The 21,169-nt window shown below is 42.6% G+C and overlaps 1 protein-coding gene across 9 annotated transcripts in view; it reads left to right on the top strand.

Annotated features, from left to right (window-relative positions):
- Positions 1-21,169, top strand: part of SEMA5B (semaphorin 5B) — a 350,137-nt gene that overhangs the window by 296,569 nt on the left and 32,399 nt on the right. For all 9 annotated transcript variants that reach the window (XR_014503687.1, XM_083406846.1, XM_083406852.1 and 6 more), the window contains 2 exons: positions 7,634-7,751; positions 17,343-17,524. Coding sequence is in view for 8 of the 9 variants with exons in the window: in XM_083406846.1 (XP_083262972.1) it covers positions 7,634-7,751; positions 17,343-17,524 (300 nt within the window). In the remaining variant the exon portion in view is untranslated. The remainder of the gene's footprint in view (positions 1-7,633; positions 7,752-17,342; positions 17,525-21,169) is intronic.

Here is a 21,169-nt window from a genome sequence, read left to right on the forward strand (position 1 = left end):
ATTAGAGAGATGAATTGAATTGTTTATAAATGGAGTGTTTGGGGTGTATTCTATTAGGCATCAGATAAGACATTTATTGCAAAGCAATGAACTTAGAAGTGAAAGCCTATTGACGTTAATGCCCTGTCGGAATAAATCCCATCTGTTAAAATGCATTCAGGGTGGTGTTTTCTTGGATTCCCAATGAATATACCACAGCTAATAGTTTTGGAATAACCCTAGCATCATCACCCTAAACACAACCAAATGTATTGTGAATTATCCTACCTAGGCTGACTATCCTTTCATTCATACACACAAACTGTGGGATATACTCACACAGTGAATGCTGCAGTCACATGTCTCTTTGGATTCTGCTGTTTTAAGTCCTTTATGAATTGTTACCCTTTTCCCAATTGGTCTTGGTCTTCTCAGTTCCACTGGCCTTATCCACGCCAGATTGCCTTCTCCATATTGGGTTCTCCGCAGAATTACCTTTTTCAAATTGATATTGAAATGGAACTGTTTTTTAGTGTCGCACATCAAATAAAAGTTCTTTCTGTAGAATTATTCTCTGCCAGGATCCAGGTTTGAATTGTCTCTACGTTGATCACTTCTCCTACCTGAGCTGTTATCCTTTCACAAGGGCTGACATTGATGCTGAATTCCAGCATCACCTGAGCTCTGCGAGTGCAGCTTTCTTCTGATTGAAGTGCAGAGTGTTTGAGGACCAGGACATTCACAGGGAAACCAAAATGCTTGTTTACAAAACTATTTTACTACCAACCTTATTGTATGCTTGTGAAACATGGACCACTTATAAACGCCACCTCCAGCTGCTTGAAATATTCCATCAGTGGTGTCTCCGGGAAAAAAAGTACATACCACATGGGAAGACGGGCAAACTAATGCCAGTGTACTGGAAGAAGCATAGATCACCGGTGTCAAAGCAATGATTCTTCAACATCAGATTCGTTGGACTGGTCATGTTGTACAGATGCCTGATTATCGTCTTCCAAAGCAACTACTCCATTTCGACTTAAAAATTCAAAGTGTAATGCTGGTTGGCAACAAAAGAGGTTTAAAGACTCTCACAAGGCAATTTTTTAAAAAAATGTAGTATAAACACCGACAATTGGGAAACACTGCCTGCAAGCGCTCCAGTTGGAGAACAGCCTTTACCAAAGGTGTTGTGATCATCAAAGAAGAAGAATGTTGCTGTCTACATGAATAGGAACATCCTCCATTTGCAGAAGCCCAAAGTTTGTGGCAAAGTTCAGATTACTTACATCAAAAATTCATCTTCACACCCCTCACAGTTGGAAAAGTCCAGACTGTCAGTTTGCTCATCTGCTAGACCAAACTTGCTTCTTAGTCCTCTGTAAGGAAATCTCTCTCTCTCTCTCTCTCTCTCTCTCTCTCTCTCTCACACACACACACACACACACACAGTTCCATCTGTTCTTTTGTGGAGGTCTTTGACACTAGAAGAACATTGGTTGAAGTCTCCAAAGACAACATTTTTAGGGCTCCTGGATGCTCTTGGGTAGGACAATAAATGATCTTGCCCAACCAAACTTAGAAAAGCTCCCCCATCCAGCAGAGTCCCTTTACTTATTTTCAGTAAACACTACCCCACAGTCTATGTGACTGGAAAATCCCACTTTCACTCTGCTCTTGACTTGCCTACAGTCACATAGGCTTGGATGAAACTCTGACCAAGATTTAGCTTAGGCTGTTTTAATTCCATAGGAAGCCCCTATTACAGATAATGGGAGGATCCTTGAGAAGGGAACATTCAGTTGAACAGTTGCCTTTATTACTTTGAATATTTGCTGAATTGCATGCAAGTGCCACAGTGATCATCTCCACCAAAGGAGAGTTTCATAGAATGTGTAATGAATGTTGAAAATGCCTCCAGTGGGTTGCCTGGTTGAAAACATGCCTTAGAACTGGACTAAAACCTGAAAATGCCCAACAGATCCCAGTCTCCTCCTAACTTCCCAGGGCAACATTCCAGCAGTGAACTTCTCTTGAAGTTAGAAAATATTTTATTTCATGTGACCCTGAGACCTAAACAGTTCTTTAATGGTGTTCAGCTGCTACAGCCTTAGAAAACCTTCCATGGAAAGTGATCCCAAACACCTATAGATCTTGGCTTTTGCCCTGTACTCCAGTGTTACTGCAACGGAACTTATTTTACATCTACCGTGTGCTTAACCTGTTCTGAAGTTTGCAGTAGATTCTTATGGCAACAGTGCTGGTTAAGGCTGCATTTTATAATCAATTTCTGGCCCCAGGTATTAACATCTAGCGGGGCTATGCATACAGAAATCATAAATGAGAGGGAGGTGGATTGAAAGAGATCAGAGACAGAGGGAGAAATTGCAATTAAAATATTCTTTTTAGTGCCAAGATACACAAGCAGCACAGTCATGTAGTTCAGCTTTTGGCAGAGTGTACCAGTTTCTTACTCCAAGAGAGGGATTGCACAGTTGAATATTTCTCCTTGTCAAAGTTGCTTAAATGTGGAAAACTAAGGGTCAAACTAGATGTGACACTAATTGTGTGAATATGATTAACTTGAAGCTTTGCTTACAAATGAAATAGCCATGGGCAGGGGGGTGCTTAACAGCAGCAGGACCCTGAGGGGTGAAGAGGGGTGAGTTTAACCCCTTCCCCTCCTAATGAAAATTGTGCTCTTATAATTGCCATTTGTATCTGGAAGGAAGCCTCCTTTCTGCAAATAGCTGCTTCAGCTGGGCAATATTCAAGACCATGGGATCATGATGGGAGGCGGCGGAGAGTGTTAAAATCTCTTCCCTAAGTTCCTGCTGCACCTACTAGTAACACTTTTCTTAAAAAAACAACAACAAAACTCTCCACATTTTAAAAAATGCCATTAATGACCATTGGTCCATTTAGCTTGGCGTTGTCTACACTGATTGGCAGAGGCTCTCTAGTGTTCCTATCCACCCTATGTGGAGATGCCTTCTCTTGGGGATGCATGCAGGAAAACAACCACCTGCCTAGTTTCTTGCCCTGCAGTCTTCCCTGCAAAGTTGTAAACTAATGACAGAGGCCTTGGACTGACCTGCTATAATTCATTAAGTGCATTATCCAGTTTATTCAATCCCCCCCCCCCCCACCTTGCTGCCATGTTAGAGACATAATGCATGCGGTTGAAGTGTCAGCAAAGTAGTCTCTGTACCTGAGCAGGATACATTGCAGCCTGTGGAATGCTGACAATGATGCAGCGTAGGCAAAATAGAAACGATTTTTTAAAAATCCATTCAGCTTGTGTTTTGTTGTAAAATAAACAAATACCTTAGATTACATTAGTGTAATGAATAATTATAATCGCCCCATCTTGCCTTCATTCCTGGAAAATTTTGTTTAAGGAGTATGGAACCTGATCAGCATCAAGGGCCACTTTGGAAAGAAATGGATCATTGAGCTGGAAGGCTGAAACCTAAACTGAATCTTTTATGAGTCCAAAATTAAGATGATTAGCACACAGCTTGCATGAATGTGGTTGTTGCCAGGTTATTGAGATGCCCCGGGAGTCATGGATTGATATGTTGGCTTGCTGTGTCTTGAATGCTGAATTGGGATGATCTAATTTTAGATAATGCAAAGATTTAGATGTAATTATTTTAGTCTGCCTTGAGTTAGGCTGCAAAGTTGGGTTGCTTAACCAGTTAGAGGAATTGATTCGAAACACTTCAGTGGACTTAAAAAGGTGCCTGCTATTAATTAGTCCCCAGATACTAAAACATTTTAATATGGATAAATTTTGTAAGAGGCATTTCCTCTTGTGCAGTAAGTTGGTGCTTGCTGTCATACTTATATGCATCTTCTCACCGGGGTTGGGGAATCTGTGGCACTCCAGATGTAGTTAGACTCCCATTTGCCCCAGCTAGCATGGCCCCAGTGGTCAGGAATGATGAAGTCTAACCACACCTGAGTATGCTTTTGTAAAGAATATTTTTCCTCATGTGGGAATTAGTAAATTAAAAATAATTAATTTATTTTTAATAACAGTAGTTATTTCTGAACTATTGTGCCATTTCAGCTGGGACTACTGTTGTTTGTCATTCTCTGCCCACCCTACTTTTTCTGCACTGTGTATGCTGATAGCCACGAAATATGAAGCCCAGTACATTCACCACTGATCAGGGATTGGATCACCGCCTTTCATGTTGGTCCTTGCCACTTTCCATTTGGGACACGTTTGAGCCTAACCACTCAGCCATGATGGCCCATCTGTTCTTCCATACTCCAGACTTGTGCCATTGTAAACACACAACTACTGACTCTATAAAAGAACGGTGGGGGAAGCGGTAGATTCCATGTATCATTGGACTCCAACTCACATCAGCCCCAGCCAACCTGCTCAGTGGTCACAGATGATGGGAGTTGTAGTCCAACCACATCCAGAGAGCCCCAGCTTTCCCCATTATACTATTCTCCCCCCTACCTTAATACATCTTGTTTGGGAAAATGGAAGCAAAAAAGAATATGTTTGTGAATCATTTGATTTCGCTTTGGGGTGCTTCGGTAGTTAAATGTGTTGTTATCCCTTTCCTGTCTCTTAGTTGCTCCCAAATGGTTAATTTTTTTTTAAGAAACACACCATTAAAAACATAGTAGATGTGAAATTCTGCAAACAGATATATAATAGTTTGAAAAATGGACTGCATGGAAATAACTTAGTACGCGTCCTATATATCTCATGCTCATGTTGTGCTCAGCTCCACTTTTTAAATGGGAGGCACTCCAAATGAGTTTGGTTTCAGAATCTTGAAGGTCAAAGTGGGGACTTCGATGTAGCATTCTCTCCCCCCCTCCCTTCACTGATCATCATTCTTCTGATCTCTAGGAACCATTTAATTCTGCCATGGAATGTACAAGCTACCTTGAGCTCCAAGGCCATATGTCTCAGCTGCTTCTCCCCACCCCTTCCTCCATCTGTCTACTCAACGACTTCACAAAACCCTTCCCCCGTTTCCTTTTTGGAATAACTGCTGTTATTTATTGATTGATTGATTTATTTATTTTGTGCCCACTGACAATTTGGGGGAGGGGCTGGCAGCTCCGCTCAGTGGATTAGAGCAGTAAGGTATTGTTCTCTAGTCAGATTAAAAACAAACAAACCCACTGCACAATTTTCTCTGTAGTGTCCTTGTGCCAGCAACTCCTGTGGTTGTGTTCCTACACCATGACTTAGCTCTTGGCATGTTTTATCTGGTATGCGCTGCACCAGAATTACCGTTTCTCTTCACCTCTTCCGATAGTTGTGTTTTTGTTTTAAAAGTTTCCCTTCTAGGGAAGCATAATAGAGCATCATTGCATCTCTCCCAGAATCTTTTATTTAAAACAGTCAAGAGAGATGTTGCTATCATATGCCTATGCCTAAATCACAAGGCAGACGTTCTTCTGTGGAGGAAGAGCAGATTGGAGACTAGTAAATAATAATAAAAACCATTCCTACACCTGGCAGCAGAAAGGAATCTAATGTTTGCTCTGGGGCAAATTGCTTTGGAATCAGTATAGGCTGGTACTGCATCCGACTTTGTTCAGCTATGCTTAAGGGACACGCTTTTTCATTTGTAGCTGATTACCAACTAATGGGATTTCAAAGATTTCTGGATGTGAATACTTCACATCTCATTTCATTTGATTTTGGGGAGGGGTGGGTGTTTCTCTTATCATACTGATGCCTTGGCTTGGAATAAATCTCATTTCCCTTCTTTTGCCTGAATTGGATGTGCCCCCGCCCTCACCTTGGTTTAATGCCACAGGCTTAATTGACATGGCTGAGGCTTTGGGAAAGGACTGAAGCAGCTGATTGCATGATTGCAAAGGATCAGCCAAAAAAACATAGTTACAGGCCCTTTCAACTGTCTATTTGCATTTGTTTCTCACTTTGGCTACATGTTACACCCTACTATGTGAAAAGCAGGCTAGCTCTGCCTGTTCAAAACTTTGGAGGCATTGTTCCAATAAGCAGAGAAAGCTGGAAGGGATTAAAGTCATATCCATTGGGAAGGACATCCTCTTGTCTATAGTTGGATGCCTCTTTTTCTCTCTCTCTCAGAATGAGCTGCCCTTAGCATTTGGGGAGGGGTAGGAGAATACAAGGCTGGCTCCAGACATTTTGCTGCCTGAGGCTAAGGGCATTCCCCACCCCAGGTCAGCATTCTTTGAACAGAAGTCAGCCAGAATCTTAAGTAAACACTGACGCTGGACAGAATCCAAAGGGCAGCTTTGATGGTGCAAAGGGCCCTTGTAGCCCTGTCCTTCAAAGCCATCCCAGAGTCCACTGCCTGAGACAGCCATCTCACCCTGCCTAATGGTAGAAGAGTAGAAGAAGAGTTTGGTTTTGATATCCCGCCTTTCACTCCCCTTCAGGAGTCTCAAAACGGCTAACATTCTCCTTTCCCTTCCTCCCCCACAACAAACACTCTGTGAGGTGAGTGGGGCTGAGAGACTTCAAAGAAGTGTGACTGGCCCAAGGTCACCCCAGATTACGAGACTACTGCTCTTAACCACTACACCACACTGGCTCTACCACACTGGTAGGGCAGGCTTTGTGCAAACAAACAAGATTAGCTGCCACAGGGAGAACTACAGATAAATAACCAGAAGATAAAGCTAGACTGTGACTCTTTGTTCTCTGCATGTATGACCTAAGTCCCTTCCTTGCCTATTCACAGGAAGTCTAAATAAGGAAAGCCACACAGCTTTTCATATGATAATTTAAAGTGTAGCCCTTTTTCTATTTTTATATGGCCTGGTTTAGCCACTTTTGGTTTTGTAAGTGAAAACGTATAATGACCTAAAGGAAAGGCTAAAATAGACAAGGGTATATTCACAAGTGATGCTAAATGCAAATTCTGAATTTCCTGAAGCTAAGTCAAGTAGCAAGTTGCGTTTAGCAGCATGTATGCTCCGTTACTCACTGTCAGAAGTGATACTTCCAGAGTAGAAGGGTTGTTGACATCACTTTCCTAAATAATCTTGAGTTTGATCTTTGACCTTTACTGTATTTTGAAAGTATTAACAGTTATTTTCCCTTTAATGAATCACAGAAAGGGACTGCATACGCAGACTATATGAACATAAAAATGAATGCATCCATTGTTGAGCACCACCAAAAAAGACTTCTGAGTTAACACTAACTGTGTCTGTTTCAGGTTGGCGGCATGAGATCATGATTAAAAGTGCTGCCATTGTTGTTCTTGTTTTAAACGCCAAAGCTAATAACCTTTAATATTGGCCCACTTGCTCTTTCTGCTTGTCTAACCCCTACAAGTTGTTTCAGAAAACATTGTCACAGAAGGTTCTTTGTAAGAGAATGAACGAATGCATCATTATTTGCAAGGACAAGTGTTCTTTGACTACATTTGCAAAGCAATTCTTTGTCATCTACCGGGCCTTGGAAGAGAGTAAATGGGCTTTTAATCCTTGATTTGTGTGAGTGATATTTTCTTGGGGAGAGGGAGTTGTCATCACCTTGTTATTTTGTTCATCATGAACCTTCCTTGCAGAGTTGACAGCTGTCGCACAGAAGCTCTGTACTTGAGTAACTGATTTTTTTAAGTTTCCATCTGTGAAATGTCGCTTATATTTTTTCTCTTCCCATACACAGTGAGTGCCTGGGAGCAAGGGACCCATACTGCGGCTGGGATAGGAAGCAGAAGCGTTGCACCACCATTGAGGACAGCTCCAATATGAGCCTGTGGAGTCAGAATATTACCGAGTGTCCTGTAAGTGGAAGGTTAAACCTGTAATGGATAAATGTATGACAAATGCTATTTGGGGTTGATAAATTTGAACAGTTGCTGCACACCTCAGGATGTGCTGAAGGCACATGAGACCACCGCCTTGTGGAAGCTAAAATGGTTTGAATCAGATCAGTGCCAGGTTGGGAGGCTTCCTGGAGTTCCACAATGGAAGAAAGGTGGAATATAAACGTAAATCTATGAAGTTGTTTCCCACACTGCAGTGGTGAAGTTTGTAAATGTGTGGGCCAGGCAGCTGGTGTCTCAGTGTGTTCCAAGGGCACACTTTCACGAGGTTTGATGGCACAGGTATGGAGGGAAGCCCTGTCACATGTCTGATATGCATGATTCCAATGGTGTGGGGCGGGGGCAACAAATTCATACTACCATGGTTTGTATGATTTCTTTCTCAACCACTCATTCATATTTCATGGCTCCCTCTCTCCTGGGAACTGCAATTGGTGTAAGGCTAAAGGTATGAAAATGGATTATGGTTACACACACCCTGTATATTTAAAGTACATTATTTCCCCCCAAAGAATCCCCTCACTTTGGTTTGTTAAGGGTGCTGGGAATTGTAGCTCTGTGAGGGGTAAACTGCAGTTCCCATGATTCTTTGGGGAAAGTGTATGCTGCTTTAAACGTATCTGCAGCTGCTGTTTATGCAGTTGTAGCAATTTTTGCATGGCAGTCTTGCTCAAGGGTAACCAAAGTGGTGTCTTCCAGATGTGTTATCATCATTAGCCAAGCTAGCTGGGACTGATGGCAGTTGTAGTCCAACAACATCTAGAGGGCACCATGTTGGCTATTTGTGGCTTGGCCATTTGAAATTTAGATGAAGTGTTGAGATGGCAAAGCCATTGTGACGAAATGCGTTAGTACTTTGAACCAGATCTCCAAGGTAGAAGGGAGGTGCACGTAGGAATACCCAAATGCACTCCCCCCTTTTTAATAATGTTACTTTCTGCCATGATGCAGCTTAGCATGCTGAGGCAATATATAGCTAAGGTTGCAGAGGGTTATATCTGCATCATGCCAGTTAGATTTTAAGTTGCAATGCTGGGATGTTTATTCTTCTTATCATTCTTGGTTCCCAAGCTCATTCTTTCCCCCTAGAGAGCATTAGTCATTCCTTCAATCCATCCTCTACTTGGCAAGCTTACGTTTTCTTTTCCCCACCCCGCCAAAGCTGGTTTTAAGGGATTGCCTGTTTATAACCTTCCTGTGCTGTTCTTGGGATATAGTGCTTCTTGACTGCACATGCTGTTATCTCCTTCAGCTTAATGCCTCTGCCTGTTGATAGGTGTGTGAAGTGTTAATCCTCTACTTGGAAAATGTCTGGCCTGGCCACGTGGGGAGCCTTCCAGCTCCTCTCACTATCATTGTTTCAAGGTCTTTGAAAACTGCTGAAAATGGCTCCTCATGACTCCTTTGAGTTTCAGAAATGACACCAGGGATGGGAAGGTTTATGTTTAATATGCAGACAATTTAGAAGTTTAGTTGTTATTATGCACCATATCCTAGAGATGCATGCTGAAAAAAGTTAACTGGCACATCACTGGCTCAAGAAATTGTGCTCTTTCCACATCAGGCAGTGAATGATTATAGCTTGGTTCATACGTTTCTCTTCTTTAAAATGCGCAACTCTTCCCACCACAGTCTGTTTTCACACCTCCCTGATGTGGGGAAATGATGCTGGATGGTTGTAATCTTGTGTTTTCCTCCATTACCATGGCTACCATCTGATGCCAGAGGTCGGTTGTGCTGGTGTGAAGTGCTGCAGCCATGTCGTTGTACTCATAAGAACATAAAAAGTGCCTTAAAAAACATAAAAAGAACACAGTGGCCAAACCCACAAGCAGGACCTGAGCACAAGAGCAGTCTCCCCTCCTGTGGTTTCCAGCAACGGGTATTCAGAATCATACTGCCTCTGACCACAGAGGCAAAAGCATCATGACTAGTAGCTATGCATTAACTTATTGGGCCATCACTGCCTCCTGTAGGAGAGCGTTCCATAGCTTACGCTTGCCGCATGGCTTCTTTGTTCAGGAGCTCTGCTGTGCCGTCCTGGCCACTATCCTGATCCTGCTTTCCCACACTGCCACTCCACCTGCTTTCTCTTCCTCCCCTGCCACTTTGCTCACTCTGTTCTTCTCCTCACACTTCACAAGACCATAGCAAGGAAGAGTGGGGATCCTTGTATTATTATCTCTTAAAAAAACAAAACAAAACATTCAGCTTTAGATTCTGCCCAGTGAAGTGCTAAAGCTTCAAACACTCCCAACACCCCCAGAACAACACATCACCTTCATTTCACTACAGTGTGGGAAAAGAAGATGTTTGGTGCACTGGAAGCTCTGCCAGTGCTTCCCTGATTGCATGCCCAACTGAATGTTGTTGTTGGTTTGCTTAAAGGAAGAAAAAGGGAAATTGTAGTGACTGGCAGACATCAGCCTCAGAATAACCACCCAAGAGCTAACAATACTCCAGTTTCCCACCACACTGTCATCTGCCAGTGACTATGGGACATCCCAAGGTGTGCAGGGCCCCAGACTTGGGCCTCACAGTCCACCAGTCATGGTGCTGTTGTTGCCTTCTTTCGTATGACACCGACTATTTTGATAGGTTACCAAAGTGTGTGGGACTAGATCAACAGAAAGCTTATGCCCGAAAGTCGATGTATGAGTCAGGTGAAAGCCATGAGTGGCTTTCAAATGTAAGTTGCATATATGGCCTAGGACCCTTTTACCTATGGGATTGCCTCTCCTGGTTGGAGGACCTTATGATCCAAAAATAATAACATCTTGGAGGTCCTGGGCCTCAAGGAGATTAGACTGGCCTCAACCAGAGCCGAGGACTTTTCAGCCGTGGCCCCAACCTGTGGAATGCTCTGCCACAAGAGACCAGGGCCCTGCGAGATCTGACATCTTTCTGCAGGGCCTGCAAGATGGAGCTGTTCCTCCAGGCCTTTGGCCGGGGTCTAGTCTGACTCCCCCTCTCTCCTTATAAGAACTTGCATGAAAGTGGCCCCCAACTTTCCTCACAGGCTCATGTAAGATCAGTACAAATAGACCGGTGAGCATTTAAGGTCCCCAACCCTAATTTGCGGATTGCCATCTGATTGGATTTCACTTTGATTCTGATTTAATTTGATGTATTTTAATTGATTGCCTGATTTTATGTTAATATGTTATATATTTGATGTTAGCTGCTCTGAGCCCGGTTTTGGCCGGGGAGGGCGGCGTATAAATAAAATTGATGATGATGGTGATGATGAAGAGAAACAGTAGTGCACATCTCTTACAAGCCTTGTGCATCAAACATGTCACTAGTGCTGTCTTTTTCTTACCTCTTAACCAGTGCAGAGGAGGAATGGGGAACCTGTTGACATACAGGGGGTGGGGAGGGGGAGATGGGACAGTAGGTTATTAAAGGCCCTACAGCAGTCATAGATGTGTGTGCGCGATGCAGCAATACAGGCCACAGCATTCATTCCAATTAGGGCCATCTTAATGCAGCTCCCCTTGCTTCCCCTTTACATTGCACAGCCTGGGCAGCAGCCATAAAGGCACCTTTAGCAGCCATTAACACACCAACTGGCAGTCTTCATGGATCACTTCAAAGCACATTATGACTTAATTTAACAGTGCTGATGTGCACCGTATGTGGCTATCGCTTTAACCATCAGCAGGTGGCGAATTACTTAATGCTGCTGTAAGGAAGACTGTGGTCAAAGGAAGGGGAAGTCCGGGTGGTATTGCAGCTGCTGAAGTTTGTTATTATGGTTGTAACTTGGAGGTGTATGCAGGGCACATGGCCAGCCTGACTGTTGTGTAAAGGGAAGCAAAGGGCTGCTGGGTGTAGCATATGCTCTCCAGTACGGTCTTCCCCTGCAAGATCCCCGCGACTCCAATGCACTTTAGGCTTTCAGCTTGGGTAATAATGACTCATTTATTACACTTCTTCCCTCCTCTTTCTCCAAAGAACTCAGAGCAGCATATGTGGGGCTCCCAGGTGGTCTCCGTTGAGGCAGTCCACAGAGCCACACCAGTTCAGCTTCAGCAGTCTCCCTATGTACTGTGCTTTGAGAGCCTTCTCTGGTCATCCACTTAGGTCCTCTGCAAAACAAATGAGGTGGGACATTGTGTCACAGTCAGAAAACTCACAACTTCTATGTGAGTTTTCATTCTTGGTTGTGGTATCAAAAGTTAGCGGCCGCTAACTTTATGTCAGTGGTGCTCCAGGTGTTCTCTAGGAGCTTAAGGTTGACACAAAACAATACTTTTCTCTTGCCCTTCTACCCCTTCTTCCAGGGCCAAGTTGCATGTTATACATTTACTTTGACCTGCCATGTCTTATCTACACTGGGCAAGAATGAAGAGTGTCAAGCTATGCTAGCCCCATCTCCTCCATGCAGTAAAGGGAAGCACCATGCTCCATCACTTGTGCCAAGAATCAGTGGGAAGCTCAATGGTGTAACCTAATCCTTTTGCAAGAAATTTACATTTCTGTAATCTGCTGTGGCAGTGAGCCCACTCTCCTCCTATGAGCTGCTTGCCTTTAGGTTGAAGGCATACACTAACGCTGCCAGGAAAAAGAGCCTGTCTATTGTGTCTTAATGTTACACTTGAGGAGACTTCTAGAGTTGTTGTTGTTGCTGCTGTTTTTTAATTATACAGGTTCACTCTGTCAAAGTCTGCTACCTGCTGCTCTAAGGTAACATGGATACAGGAGGCAACTACCTTGCAGTAAATAATGGCAGGATGTAGTATAGTCATCCTCCCATCTACCGCCCCAGCAGGGGTGAGTGAGAAGGGAGAAAATAAGAGGAACAGATGTGTTAATATTCTTAGTAGCTTGCATTTCTTGCTAGTAGTTCCTTATTTAACTAGCTTTTGCTCCAGTCCACCCCCTAACCCTGCCGACACACACAATGAAGGTTTTCATATCATATTGACAATTGCCTGTGCTTTTTTGGGAGCTGGAACCCAGCGACACCTGGAAGGTGACACCCATGCTTTAGGATATCCAGAAGTAACTTTATCACCCCAATTCTTATATTGGGTCATCTCCCCCTGCCCTGCCACTATATTCTGGAAGCGATCAGGGGCAGGCTTTGGGCTTCTTTTTTTGGACCATGTGAGATTAAGCCTTCTTAATTCCATGGAGAAAATAAAAGTTTTAGCTGTTTCCTTTTCACCACAAATCTGAAAAATGAGGTGCACACAGGGGGTTTCCTCCCCTCTCCGGAAAAGAAGAGTATATTTCCTTGACTCATTTTTCATTTTCCTGTACCATTTTGTGAAGAGAAATAGGATAAAGCAAAGCAATATTTCTGCCTGTAGGGGAAAATGTGTGTATTAGTGCAGCCTCATAAATTCTTTTTATAGGGCCCTTTTGCTGCTACTTCCAATTAGACACTAAGGGAGGGAAGTCATAAGAGGACACTCTTGGGAGTCCAGGCTGCACTGTGGTAGTGATGTTGGCTGAAAATATAGGAATGTACATGGGAGGATTGTTGTAACCATGGGAGCAGCAATATGAAGGTTTTGGACAAGAAACGTTGAACTTGAAGAGCAAGGGGTGTCTCACCTTCTCAAATAGCTTTTCTAGCGAATGCTCCATATCTCTGAAGTGATACTGTCTTTAATGTTTTGGGTTTTTTTTGAAAAAATAAATTGTTATTCTTGTTTTAGATCCTTTCCCTGAGATCCATTAGGAATTTATGCTTTGAGTAGCATGCAGGAATTGGCTCTTATTCTCCATATAAGACATAGCCAGCTGTGATTAATGGAGGATTCTATTACTTGGATCAAGGCTTCAGAAATTAATTCTATTAAAGATGGTGTTTAAATCTCTCCCCAACCCTTTTTTGTTTAAACCTGGTTGGCAATGCATGAACTACAGAGAAGCCACTAAGGAGGGCTGTTTTCTGACTAGAACAGTGCATATTTTCTTAATCAGAATCCTAAACAATTTATTCTAAAGAAATTGCTACAAACCGAAGGCTGGAATTATAATCCATACGCTGTTCAAGGTGGTGGTGGTGGGTAATAAATAGGGTTTTTGCATGTAAAATTGATTTGTTTTGAAATTTTCCATGTTTGTTTAATTAAAATGTGGTTGCTTTCTCTATGCCAGCTACAATCCAATAATTGTTTCTCGGGTTCCCTGGTATTTTTCTTTTTCTTTCTGTGCTTCTTAATTAAAGCACTACGCCAAATTATGTCCTTGATTTCTGAGCAAAGTACATGAGAACAGCTCTGCTGGATCAGAGGTTCCGTGCAGGCTGCAACAGTCTGTTCCGAACAGCATCCAGCATAAAGCAAAACTTCCTAAAACAAAAAAAAACCCCACAAGCATCTTGCCTAAATAAAAGCTAAGAAAAAAAATGATTTGTTTTAATTAAAGTGAACACATCTGGACTTAGAGTTACATCTTTAACTGTGCCCCACTCACTTCTTATCTTAAAAGCAAATAAAGCTGAAATATTTCAAAGTGGCTTGGTATCTTTATGAAAGCTTTTGTTTTCCTGATCCGGATTCGCTTTGCACTCATTGGTGCAGATCTTGTGCATGAGCCCAGTTCCCTGTTCACATCAGTGGAGAATGCTCAGGAGGCTGAATGATCAGTGCTAGACTTTTGAGAATGCAAGTAAACTCTTTGCAGATGGGAAAAACATGTGAGTGCGATGGAAATTTGAATAGCCATAGCTCAGTGACGGATTATCTGCTTAGCAAGCGGAAGGTCCCATGTTCAATGCTCAGCATCTCCAGGAAAGGCTGGGAGCAAACTTTGCCTGAAGCCCCGAAGAGCTACTGCTAGTCGGGCGTAGGCAATACCCAGCTCGATGCACCTGGTGGTCTGACTCCTGTGTTTCCTCATGTCCCACAGTCCACCCCATTCCATGAATTCCAGCCCTCTGTCTCTTCTCTCCTTGTTAAAGCAGATTGCTGAATTTAGGAGAAATTGAAAGCATGGTGTTAATATGTAATAATGTGCACAAGTAATTTATTTGCCTTGCCACAAATAAGTTGATTGGAGGTGTGCTATAGCTTTGTCTACCTAGTCGCATGACAGGATTGGTTCAAATACTTCTAATAGTGCCAATAAATAGTATACTACAAAGCCTCCTGCTGTGATATTTTGAGTGGCTTTCTCACATATGTGCTCATATATCAATGACTCTGAAGCGCCACTTTGGTGTTTGAGATTTATGTGCCTCTAATTGACATTTGACGGTCTTGATCCAATAAATCAGGCATAGGCAAACTCTGCTCTAAAGATGTTTTGGGACTACAACACTGGTCCTGTTAGCTAGGGATGATGGGAGTTGTAGTCCCAAAACATCTGGAGGACCGAGTTTGCCTATGCCTGCAATAAATGATATACAGAAAATGCTGTTTACCTTCCTGCCGGAGCGGTACCTATTGATCTACTTGCACTTTGTTGTGCTTTCTAACTGCTAGGTTGGCAGGAGCAGGGACCGAGCAACGGGAGCACACCCCATCACGGGGATTCGAACCACCAACCTTCTGATTGGCAAGTCCTAGGCTCTGTGGTTTAACCCACAGTGCCACCCGCGTCCCAAAATTCCCCTCTTAATGCAGCCTTTAAATGGGCAGCCAGCACCATCTCCGATTAATTACAGGAAGGACAAGTTAGCTGAGATGGGAGAGTTAGGACTGCAATAAGGCTTTCCCTCCTAGCATCCTCCTCTGCGCCAGAGAAGAAGAAGAAGAAAATTATGTGCTTCTTCAGCATTTAATCGTGTCATCTTTCTGCTATTAATCTTGCCCAGTTTGTCTTCATCTTGCTTAAATATGTGATGTTCCTAACTAAGCCAAGTAGTCCAGCTGAGCATTATCCAGAGCGGAGAAATCTCAGCACAAGACTCCCCCATGGTGCTTATTGTTTGTGTACTGCTGAATTAGAGTGTAGTGAAAACAAAGCTTTGCAACAGATGTTTAAAGTCCTCTGACTACAGTGTGATGAGCATAATGACAGACCTAAATTACTTCCATGTCAGTTCTCATAGTCTTGAGATGGGGGTGGCGGCTGCTTATAGGAAGAGCCAAGGGAGTGCTTAACTGTGCCAGAAAGAGAGAGGAGCGGGGAAGTTGGAGATAGAAACTTATGATTTGTAAACCTAAATGCCTTACTAATTCATTGTGTGTTTTTGGAGTTGCCTCAGGTAAGAGGTATAGTGTTTTGATTCTCTTATGAGATGGAGAAAGTGCCTCTCTACAAAAATAAACATGTACAACTATTAATGGCAGCTGACAAGCTGGTCTGCAGGCAAGTGCCCCTCTAGCTTTGCTTTGCTGCTTCAACTGTGGATGGTGCTATTTCCCCTGAGAGGTAAAAGCAGGGGTCAGCAACCTTTTTCAGCCGTGGGCCAGTCCACCGTCCCTCGGACCATGTGGTGGGCCAGACTATATTTTTTGGGGGGAGGAATGAATGAATTCCTATGCCCCACAAATAACCCAGAGATGCATTTTTAATAAAAGCACACATTCTACTCATGTAAAAACACCAGGCTGGCCCCACAAATAACCCAGAGATGCATTTTAAATAAAAGGACATATTCTACCCACGTAAAAACACTGATTCCCAGACCGTTGGGGGCTGGATTGAGAAGGCAATTGGGCCACATCTGTGCCCTGGGCCTTAGGTTGCCTGCCCCTGGGCAAAAGCTTCTTCTAAGAGGAATGTGTGGAACTCCAAAACCAAATCCTTTTTACCTTCTGTACCTGCGGCGTCATATTGTGTGCAGTCAGCATCACACAGGGGTGCACTGTGGGAGTACCGGAAGTTATCTAGCACAGATGAAGCACTTTGGTACAACACACATGTAGCACTGTGGTCAAAATGATGCTGATTTGAAATGTGGAAGCCACAAACTGAAATGGTTGCCACTGCTTTTTAAATTTCAGCTGAAATGAAGAGTTCAGAATCAGACCTTAAGAACATGTGCAGTTCATTTAAGTCTTCTGTTCTCATTGGATATTTATTCACTTATATCTAGGGTCCGGCACACACAGTGACTGTGTAGTGAACTTGGTTGGCCTAAGAAATTTTGCTGCCTCAGGCAGGGGACAAGCTGGTACCCTCTCCCTTTCAGATGCAAAATCTGATTGATTGATTGATTGATTGAATGAGTTGAATATTACTTTCAATTTGGCAAAAGGACTGCATTCTCTGCTACACCTGAGGGCAGTGGGCTAGTTTAGGGATGTACAAAGCAGGACACAAAGCACACACAACTCTGTCCCTTGTTCCACCTTACAGCCCATCCCTCAGCATCTCCTGCCTGAGGCAGGAATAGCCTTCCTCTGTTTAATGGTAGGGCTGGCCCTGGTAGTGAGGGCTCATTCCTTAGTTTATGTTATTCTAAATACGAGTATCTGCCTGCAGTATGCAGCGTGGAATTGTGAGGGAGTACTGACATTGTGTTTTTCTAGAGAGGAGTAGGAAAGATTCTCAAGCATCTCCTTGCCTCGACTGCAACTTTGCCCTCATGGGCAACTTGCGATGCACAGACTCACCGTGATGACTTCTCTTTATTTAAATTAGGTGAAAAATCTGATGGTGGATGGCCAGTTGGGGGCCTGGTCCCCGTGGCAACCGTGTGAACACTCGGATGGTGACAGCACAGGCTCCTGCATGTGCAGATCGCGGTCGTGTAACAGCCCTCAGCCTCAGTGTGGTGGACGTGACTGTGAAGGAGCCAGGATAGAGATTGCAAATTGCTCAAGGTACCTGAACGTCTTTTATGTCTTGTATATGCAGGAAGAGTGAAAAGTTATTCCTTCCATCTGTCTACTGACTGTTATTGCCTCTTTCTTGGTCAAACTCACCTACAGAGCACAAAAGTCACTTAAAATTAGGAAGCGGAGGTTACAGGAAAAGAAGCAATGTTGCTACAACTTTAATATTCTGCTGTATAGAGCACTAGTTCAAATCCCCACACAGGGATGAAACTCACTGGGATAGTTGAGGCCACTATTTCTCAGCCTTCTCTACCTCTTAGGGTTGCTGTGAGGATAAAAGAGGGAAGCCAGGTATACTGCCCTCGTTTCATTGGAGGAAGGGCAGGGATAGAAGCATAATAAAAATAAATATCGTGTCACTGGAGGGATTTCTCAAATACCAAGTGAGTTTACTAGGAAACCTGACACTGTGAAACTCTGACACTGCAAAGAAATCATTTTCAAAGTCTCACTTATAGATTGGAGTAATTAATCTGGAATAAATGCCACCCTTGGTTCTTCCCCATTACACCCCCCATTACGAGTTTGAATTATAGAATCACCACTTCATACTACAAGGGTTCTTCCAGTCAATTGTGATAGCAGTGATCAGAATAGTGATTGCCACAGAACATATCTGGCTTGTGGGCATCTAGCTAGTATATTCATTATGTACCTCACACTTCCAAACTGTTACAGATAAACCAGTAATGGGGACCAGCAGTCCTCCCCATGTTGGCCGACTGCCACACTCATCGGCCCTCACCATTGGCCAGGTCACCTTGGGCCGATGGGAGCTGGAGTCCCAACATCATATGAAGGGCCACAGATTCCCCAGCGCAGATATAAAACATTAGAAAAGGATAGATTTATCTTGCGCTGCCCCCACCCCAAGTTGCAGGAGTTCACGTAGTTTTGCTTTGTTTGACCAAGACATTAAAGTAATACATCACATTGCCTGCGGTACAACTAAATTATAAAAACATAATCAATTGTTATGCCTTGCTTCTTCTGATAGTTCTCTCTTAACATATGGCATCATGGGAGTCCTAACACTGTTTAAATACTGAAACAAGTGAAAGCAGTATAAACAACCTTTTTAAAAAATGAATGGCTGATCATTTAAAGCTTGGCTAATAATAATAATAATAATAATAATAATAATAATGCAGTCATTTATTATTAGCATTACTACTACTACTACTACTACTACTACTACTACTATATTTGTACCCTGCCCACCTGACTGGGTTGCCCCAGCCACTATGGGCAGCTTCAGCCTATTCTTGTTAATACAACTGATATTGTGTAGCTTGCTGAGTTCAACTGGCAGCCCTTTTGTTTGCTGTGGATCACTGAGAGCTAGCTTTCGCATCTGTTGTGCTCCCTGAATCAATGTCATCATTACCACATTGCATGTGTGTGTTTTTTCCCCACTTTCATGGTCCCCATCACGTATCTTTATTGACCATTTTGCATTCATATCCAATTTAGATTAGGAGAAACTATTTTGGGGAGACCTAAACACATGCACACACACTGTAAGCTGTAGGGATGCCATTGTGCAATTTGACCATCTTATCTGTCACACCTGGCGGGATTTAGTCTGTCTTTTTTCTTCAGGCTTGTGTAGACACTTCTGTGTAGCAACTACTATCTGTGTTTTCTGGATGTGGATGCTGCTGTGGTCTAAACCACTGAGTCTCTTGGGCTTGCCTATCAGAAGGTCAGCGGTTCGAATCCACATGATGGGGTGAGCTCCTGTTGCTCTGTCCCAGCTTCTGCCAACCTAGCAATTTGAAGGCATACCAGTGCAAGCATGTGGGCCTTTGTGGATCAATCTTCTTTTACATTTTCTATGCTCTTGATCAGCCATTTTTACAGCTTGTAGAATTCTACCATGTGGAGCATCCTCTAGCCTGCAAGAGACATAAGGCAGCTGATGCAATCATTTAATCATTGCCAACAACATGATCTCCAAAAGTGTGGGATACCACAAGATTAGCCTGTAGGAAGTGGATGAGAAATGCATTCAGTGTTAAAATTCAGTGACTGTTAAGAAATACAGCCATATGATCATCTTACACTCATTGCAGGTCTAGTATTTCAATTTTAACTGTCTTCGTATGGCATTGCTAGGCTTTCATTACAAAGTTTAAATTAGAGTTTTAGTTATAAATGAGATCTAAGATTGCAGATGCCGCAGTGCTGATGAAAACCTTCTTGAAGATTGTCTACACTTTGAATATAAATTGAGACTTCCTCCTTTAAAAATCTTAATCTTCAAAACAAAATATGTGCATATACAGTTGAACTTCATTTATCCAAATGACATGGCAACTATCCAAAACATTTGGCTAATCAAATGTTTTGCTATATGGATGGATGATTTTAAAAGGGTTTAAAACTACACACAAAACATGGAATGATTTTTGAAATATATTAGTTGAGTTTTGGATACTGGTGGTTTTTATTTCTGTGGCTTCCCCCTACCCACTTCCAGGGGTGTGATAGAAAGCATGTATTCATTTATTGTAATCACATATTTTAAGTTTTGGGTACCATGTCTTTCTTAGATGGTCAAGGAAACAATAGGCAAAACATGGGTTATATCACAGTTTGTATGGAAGTCCTTTTTTATTTCCTCACCTTCTTATGAAAGAAAAGAGAACAGTGCCAAGAGAATGGGAGAGTTGATAACGGACTTGAAAACCATGAAGGCTATGCAGGTTTTAATTTAAGCTTCCTGCTGCAGCTGGTGTCTTGCCAGGTACCCACTGGATGCCAAACACTTTTATTAATTCAGTCAATTCTTGGAAAATCAACACATCTGTTCACCAGCTCAACTTTCAGGACCACAAGAAACAGGACAGCATATGAGATGGACTTGAGAATGCACTGTAGAAAATAGTTGCTCTGTCACTGGGTCAGGACCACTGAGGTGAAAAGCAGGAGTGTGCTATGGCAAAAGGGAAACACGTACATTTGGTAAAATAACAATTATTTGGAGTTGGATGAGGATTGGGTATAACTTTGCCCCTGAAATGTCTTTTCTGTTGCGACTCTGCATTTCTAAGGAAAGACACATACCTACTCTAAGAAAGAAGAATATGTTCCAATCATTTTCAAAATAATTGACCACCACAGTATCTGCCTTTCCTTTATTAAATGGGCCCTGACATTATTTGGGAATCTAGGGTTCTGTGAGCTAAAAGGCAAATGTAAAATGAGAGAAATTTGAACAAGTATTGGGCAAGGAGAACACCTGAAATTGGAGGAAAGTTTCTTGAGAAATAGCACCTCACAGATGGTTTAGCAGTCTGTTTTGCCATATTCCAGGTCCACCAATAGAATGCTCTATTAAATCCTAAGAGTGTTCCCTGAATCTTCAAATGTCCGTAAAAATAAATTGTCTTGTCTTTATGCTTAAGGAAATACTAACTGAGGTTTTAAACTGCTTGTGTTTTTTATTTTATGCAATTACAGTATGTCTATTTTTTAGTTTCTCATTGTTGTTTTTTAAAATGTAATGCATTCTGAGCCTTTAGAATACAATAAATAAATGATTCGGTGCTTATAAAGCTTTATTATGTGTAGCAAATACTGCTTCTGACGTTGCCTAAGTGAGGTCAGGGCATCTTTCATCTCTTA

The sequence above is a fragment of the Podarcis tiliguerta genome (genome assembly GCF_965153285.1).
Source record: "Podarcis tiliguerta genome assembly, chromosome: 1".
Classification (NCBI taxonomy): Eukaryota; Metazoa; Chordata; class Lepidosauria; order Squamata; family Lacertidae; genus Podarcis; species Podarcis tiliguerta.